Source organism: Triticum aestivum, chromosome 7D (assembly GCF_018294505.1).
Source record: "Triticum aestivum cultivar Chinese Spring chromosome 7D, IWGSC CS RefSeq v2.1, whole genome shotgun sequence".
In the NCBI taxonomy this organism is placed as follows: Eukaryota; Viridiplantae; Streptophyta; class Magnoliopsida; order Poales; family Poaceae; genus Triticum; species Triticum aestivum.
Genome location: NC_057814.1, coordinates 196,270,454 through 196,277,903, shown reverse-complemented (window position 1 = coordinate 196,277,903; position 7,450 = coordinate 196,270,454). Strand labels below are relative to the sequence as shown.

General features: G+C 46.5%; 1 protein-coding gene across 1 annotated transcript; it reads left to right on the top strand.

The window, feature by feature from the left end:
• Positions 1-4,144: 4,144 nt before the first annotated feature.
• LOC123163928 (protein BOLA4, chloroplastic/mitochondrial) lies at positions 4,145-7,060 on the top strand. Its single transcript, XM_044581337.1, has 3 exons — positions 4,145-4,499; positions 4,618-4,685; positions 6,640-7,060. The coding sequence occupies exons 1-3, from the start codon at positions 4,221-4,223 to the stop codon at positions 6,788-6,790; spliced, it is 498 nt and encodes a 165-aa protein (XP_044437272.1). The 5' UTR covers positions 4,145-4,220; the 3' UTR covers positions 6,791-7,060.
• Positions 7,061-7,450: the final 390 nt, after the last annotated feature.

Sequence of the window (7,450 nt, the reverse complement as noted above, 5' to 3'; positions counted from 1 at the left end):
GGTTGCTCTGGCAAGAAGGGGTCGTCAACAGCGTAGTCGGTCGGGGCACCAGCAGCGGCGTCGGTCTCGTAGTCTACCGGAGAGAAGAGGGGGAAGAAACAATGAATACAAGGCAAACAGATGCATAACGATGCATGACATGACAAAGCGCGGTGTTAGGTGTGCCCTAACACGGTAGTAGGTGATACCGGCGAAGGGGGAAAACATCCGGGAAAGTATCCCCGGTGTTTCGCATTTCGGACAGAAGATCCGGAGGGGGAAAGTTGCGAGTTTGATATGTTAGGGACGTGTGGTGAACGAACGAGCTGCGTATCCGGATTCGTCTCGTCGTTCTGAGCAACTTTCATGTAGAAAGTATTTTCATCCGAGTTACGGATTATTTTATATGATTTTCTAAAGATTTAATCATTTTCTGAATTTTAATTAATTATTTAATTTTATTCGAAATTGGAATTATGACATCAGCATGGTGTCATGCTGACGTCAATGGTCAACAGGGGTTGACTGGTCAACCTGACCAGTGGGTCCCACTGGTTAGTGACACATATTAATTAAACATATTAATTAACCTAATCAGGATTAATTAGGGGTGGGCCCCACTGTTATTGACTGATTAATTAATTAACTAATAGTTTAATTAGTTTAGTTATTTGAATAGTTTAATTAATCAAAATTAATTAAGTTAATTAATTCTTTAATTAATTAATTATTTTTAATCTATTTATTTATATTTTTTAATATAAAACCGTTCTGTGGGGTGGGGCCCCTGTGTCATATGCCCGGGGGGCCTAACGGGCGCACGGGTAAGCGGGCGCTCGGGCGCTGGGCGGAGCCGGGCGTCGGCGCTCGACTGAGCGAGCGCCCAAATCGACAGGCAGGGGGGCGCCAGCCACGGGCGTGGCGAGGCCGCCGGCGCCCACGACGCCGGCCAAGGGAGGCGGCGGAGGGCGGCGCCACGGGAGGGAGGAGAGGGCGGAGACGAGGCGCGCCGAGGCACGGGGCCATGGGGCGCCGGCCGGAGCGGGACGCGCGAGCTGGGCGCCGCGGGGTTGGCCGGTTGCGGCCGTCCGCGAGCAACGGCGGGCGACGGAGCTGAGCACGGGGGCGAGAGGCCGGGCGCGCATGGGAGAGAGGAGAGGGGGGAAGGTCACTGGGGCGGTAGGGGTTAGGCAGCGGGGGTCGAGGAGGAGACGAGGAGGAGGACGGTGAGGCGGCGACGAGGTCCGGCGACGGCGTGGCAGCTCCGGGGCGACGACGGTAGTCCTCGAGCGCGGGCGTGCTCGCCGAGGCCGCGAGGTAGAGATGGGGACGGGGTGCGGCGACGGATGACGACGAGGTCGAGGCGGCGAGGGGCATCCGGCGAGGTCGCCGGCAGGACGCGCGAGGCCGGGGGTGGGTAGGAGGCGCACGGGGTGGGGCGGCACCGAGCAGTGGCGGCGGGGGCGAGTGCCCCGATCCCGATCTGGATCGGGGGAGGAGAGGAGCATGGGGATCGGGGGGAGTGGCAGGTGTTGCGGGTGGGGCTAGGGTTCGGTGGGGAGTGGGGGTTAAGGGAGCGAGGGGGCCGGATGGGCCAGTGGGCTGGTCGGCTGGGCCGTTTGGCCCAGTTGGCCAGGGGTTTTTCCCCTTTTAATCATTTTGTTTGTTTTTCTTTTCTTAATTTTCCTGCTACGGGTTTATATTATTTTAGTTTTATAAAACCTAAAAGTTGCACCTAAATTAGTATTACTAATTATACCTCGGTCACAAAAGGTTTAACCCCTAAATAAAATAGTTTAGTATTTTATAAAATACAAAAGGCATTTATTTAGTTGTTTTTAGCTACTGCTTAAGTCATTTTAAAGCATTCAAACATTTTATAAAAGTGTGGTTTCTTCACCATAATTACCTATGCAATATTTGGTTCACTCCGAACATTTTTGTTTCAATGTTTGAAAACTTTTGTTGTTTGCCATATTTTGAATTGATTTTTGAATCGGTTTTGTACTAACGAAGGATTAGAAACAGTAACGGAGGTGGCGTGGCATCATTAGCAGAGTTTTACTGTAACGTGATTATCCAGGCGTCACACGGGGTTTGCAGTGGGAGGAGCAGATACTGAGGAAGACCGATGATTTGATGTGGCTAGTGAGCGGACGGCCGAGAGACAGACACTGGCAATGTGGCCCCATCCTTTGCAATTTCTGCATCTAATTTTACATTTGCAGGCCGGCCTTTCATGGCCCAACAGAAAGCACCTTATGTAGAAGGCCTTTGACTGGGCCTGAGCAGACTCTGGGCCAGCTCCATTAGCGGCTGGATTTCTACTAGTTTGAATAGGCAAAATTCCCGCGTCATTATTGCCATCAATTGGGAATTGAAGTCTGTCAAAGATAGTGGTGGGAACCATTGATCGAGCTATGTCTGATCTTTGGTTTGGAAGACGAGCGCTGGTTTGATTCAAGAATCTTGGGGCTCTGACAGCATTAGCATATGATGACGGATTATTTGAACGAGTGACAATCATCCAGCCTTCCTCTTGATCAGGATATGACAGAGGACGAAGCTTTGGCTCCCTTGGACCCCAGAGCAGAAAACCCAAATTGAATTCCGAAATCAAGATGTTGCCCCCATTGTAGATAGCAAAACGAACATTAATGGACGAAATAGAAAACTTGAACAGAGATGCACCTAGTTTCTGAACTTTGAAGAGGGAAGCTCACCCTCCGAAGCAAGAAAGAAGAATTGTACCTACGGACTCTTCCATGAGACGGATCTTTGATCTTGTGAATTCAGCTACCAGGAAGAATTCGTGTTGTCCACTTTCTGCAGTGAAATTGATCGGGAGCTTCAAGGAGCGCCAGATACGATCTTCAAAGGCATGACCTCTGTCAAAACGAAGATCTGCGAGAGACATGGCCGCCACCGTTGGCATGACAGATGGCGTGGAGGGCGGTGTCCACCGTGCCCAGGCAGACAAACGGCGAGGCTAACCAACTACGGCGGTGGCCGCCGTGGCCGGGGTGGCCAGCGGCGAGGCGGGCGGGGCTAGACCTAAGCGTGGCGGGGGGTCAAGGAGGGCTAGACCTAAGCATGTGAGTGGTTGTATTCTGTAAGACTGTAACTATTTGCCAAATATCTATACAAATAAATTAAGGTCAAAACTCATACTCCCGCCGTTCCACGATGTAGTGTATATATAGTTTTTTTGAAAAGTCAAACTTTATTAAGCTTAACCAAGTTTGTAGAGAAAAACATAGACATATAGAATACCAAATACATTTCATTAGATACATCACAATGTATACTTTCATATTGTATACATTCTGGTGTTGCAGATATAAATAGTTTTCTTCACAAATTTGGTCAAAGGTTGCAAAGTTTGAATTTAAAAAAATCTATATGCACTATATTATAAAACGGAGGGAATATTTAGATACGCACTCATAACACACGTAGTAGTATGCTTATAATAGAAAAGTGCTAACTGTTGAATGTTCCCTCCGGGAGGTCCTAGCGAATGCCACCATATCCTGGATCCGTATCATGCGGATGGCGATTTTTTTAGATCGCTGGCATTTTTGTGTGCTACATGGTAACTTTCTTTTGACCATGACAATTCTTATAAATTTTCCATGACAGCTTAGTTGAAATTGCATGATAATTTGAGCGTTCACTGGGAAATCGCTCCCAGGGAACGTTCCCTAGATATTGGCGTTTTTATAATAATACTATTACAGATTCTTTTTTAGGCGAACCGAAGATAACTCGGATGGTTAGATATTCTTGTGGTGAAATCAACCCACCAAGAGTTAAGGTCTAGACTGGGCACTGGTGCTTGCATTTTTCTGAATTTATTTTAGATTTTTCGGTGATATTCGTTTAGTGGGAGTAGATGCTTCCATAGACTACGAGAAGCGGGTGCTCATAGGGGTAGGTTGTGCGTGCGTTGTCTTCACAGGATGAGTGTATGTGCGTGTATGTGGGCATCTGTATTTGTACTGCGTTAAAAAAATTAAGAAAAAAAAGGTATGTGACATTGACATATCTCTCTTCTTAATGAATTGGCGGCCCTACTTCTTTTAGCCCACGGCACACCTCTCGACGCGGCGCTTTTCGGACCTGGATTGGGCCCAGAGCTAATGGCCGCTGAAGCAAGACCACATTTCCGAAATCTTCTGTTCTCATCAAAAAATAAAAAACTGAAATATTCTCCTGTCCTCTCTCTCCCCTCTCCGACGATGCTGCTGATGAGGTCCGCCGCCGCCCCCTGTTCCTTCACCTCCATGCTCCTCCGCCGCCTCACCTCCTCCTCCTCCGCTTCATACGCCATCCGCCGTCAGGCCACCCTGGCCCTCTCTTCTCTATCCTCCTCGTCCTCCTCGTCTGCTAGATTCACCACCTGGTCCCCTCCCCCTCTTTCCGGCAGCACCCGGACCGGGGGATTCTCGGCCTGGGCGTCGGCGCCGGGACCGGCGGGACCCACCGGCTCCACCATCACGCAGTCTATGGAGACCAAGGTATTTCTTGGCACCCCGTTGGCGCCTCTTGCTTCTAATCTTGTTTCTCAACGAGTGGAGCCGATGTCTCCAAGATGTAAATCCTCTGGTTGCTTACATGTTCCTTTTTCCTTGGCAGATCAAGGAGCAGCTGGAGGCGGACACTGTCACCGTCTTCGACGCCTCAGGGGATGGCCGCCACGTCTGGTAACAAAATTGACCCTGACATCGGTTCTATGATTGAAGAACGCTTGCTGTTTCGTGGGCGTAATTTAGGTCCGAGCTATCCTTGGAGAACACACACTCCATGGTCTAGACTTGTAATTGTGCTCAAGCACAAGCAGTAGATGGAATTAATCTGTGGTCTCTTGATCACCTCTTGGTTGCGAGTGACATTTGCGTATGGAGCATCGGTATTATGGTGATATAGTCGGGATACTATGTGTGGAGTTATATGAATACGTAAGGGACTAGCTCATTCATTTTTTAGATTCAGTTACTTCATTAGACTAGGAAGGATGCATAAAATGGATGTAACGCACTAATGCAGCAATTATAATAAGTTAATGTTCTTAAAACCCTTTAGATACATGATGTAAACTTTTGAGGAACCCGACTGAGTTATCGGGGACAGTGGTAGTGCCAGAGCGAGGGTCTGAATCTGCTCTGTTAGCGACAGTGGTAGTGCCAGAGCCAGGGTCTCGGACGTGGCAGCAAGGCGAAGGGCTAGCGCCATAGCGGGGCGTCAACTGTGGCACAAGCTACCTATTAGCAATGACAACTGCAGTGATGCTAGCAGTTGTGTTGTTAGCAACGATGGATATAATGCTTTTTGCTATAAAAGAGTTAGTTACTGGTACAGTCCATGATCCGGACATGTTAAGTAGTGGAGGACTTGTGCAGACTTAAGACACCCTATTATAAACGGACATATTAAGTAGTGGAGGACTTGTCCAAAATCCTAAATAAGAATAAAATAAATAAACGGACTGTGCCGTGCCGTACCGGCCCGCGTGCTCAGCCTTCAGGCCCAGGCATGGCCCCTGGCGTGCCTTGCAAGCCGTGCCGTGCACGCGTGCTACCGGCTGGCCCAGCTATCCTGGCCAGCTTTGCACCATATTGAGCAATTATGTAAAGAAAAGAGCCCACAAGCTTTGGCATAGTATTTTTCATGCCAATGACAATCTGAGAAGAAAGCTAACTGCCAGTGTATTCGATGAGCAATGAAGCTATCACAGGAGAGGTCAGGGACTCAGGGGGTGCAATTCCTGCAAGGCAGCTTATAGATATTGGAGGGCTATGTTGATCAATTCAAAAAGATATGAGTTAATTTTGTGTTAACGTGATATGGACAGTTCATTGAGCATCATCGCATTCATGGTTTATTGCAGTGGGAGAGGCAACAGCATTCAGCATAATGACATGCTACCTGTTCCCGTTGAAAAAATTGATGTGCACAAAATTGATGTTCAATGAGTTTGGTATTTGAACGCAACGTAAATTTTAGACGGTGAAACTAAATTCCAAGGAAGTGGTCATTATCAGAAATATTAACTGAACAGTAATTAGGTTAGATTGATCAAATATCATGTATGCACCCTTAAGTGAATTAGTGTGGCAGACATCACTTAGATACATATTACAACCATCTCTCTACTATTTCATGAATCATGGATTGTGGAAATTCTAGAAATTGAACACTGAAAAGAGATAAAAATGGCAACACAACTTAATTGCCATGATTGACATCAGAAGTTATGAACCTTCGTATTCTGCATCAAACCTTCTCTTATGAATCCGTTAAAATGGTTATCAGGCATTTTCCATACCCATGTGTAGGCATTTTTACCATTTTCAGCTAGTCCAGTAATGTTGAAGATTGTCTTCAACTGCATATGGATCCCTCTTTTTCTCAACATGAACTTAGTAATTCTACAATTACGGAAAGCCGGGATAGTCTGCTGCTAGCACCAACAGTTTTCTGTTCATGAGTTGACAAAAATAATATTATAACTAGATCTGTAGGGTGCTTATGTTTAAAATATACTATATTTGAGGCAACATTGTTTGGCATTCTTTCATTAACTGATGCTTGATTGGTCCTACTATTTTCCTTTGGTTATATTTCTGAAACTAGACTTGTCCCTTTTCTTGGCCTCAGCATAGACGTGGTTTCGAAGGCGTTCGAGGGGAAATCCGCTGTGAACAGGCAGAGAATGGTTTACAAGGTTATATGGGAGGAGCTTCAAAGCACCGTGCATGCTGTGGACCAAATGACCACCAAGACTCCAGGTGAGGCGGCTGGCAACTAGTAATCGAGATCTGCATGGCAAAAATTAAACTGTTGTACACCAAGGCCACTGCCAGGACCGACATGAAGACATTCTTTTGTAGGATACACTTTTCATGTACACGTCAACTGACGGGTCAATAATATGGGGTGTGATTGGCATTACTTCCGTAAGAAATAGTATATTTTTGGCTATAATTAGCATTTTGTTTTTTATATGGCAGCTACTTGTCCAGAGGATTCAAGAGTTAGAATCTCGGGTTCGATCTTTATATGCTTTTCATGTGACTGATCCACCTGAGGTGTATCGTTGCTGGCTTTATGCAATCATCAGGCGAAAATAGGAATAGAGGTTGAGGGAGAATGGCAAATAGATGTAGAAAATTGATTGAAACGACCAAACTGAGATAATTGCAGTGTACCTGGTGGCATTCCCCTAGATACCATGTCTCGGCAATAAGGTAAATTACGAATCTATGTAAAATTATAGTTCGACATTTTATTTTCAAGCAACCAGCAAAGCTCTGCTTTTTCATTGAGCAAGCAATGAAATTGAAAACGGACAACTTTGCTTAAGTTATGCACCAGGACGTGCGAGGGTTATCTTGGAAGCTTAGTACCAAACTGATTTAAACGGAGACTTTGGAGCTTCTGCAAATCTTCTGGTGCATGAGCGAGTGTT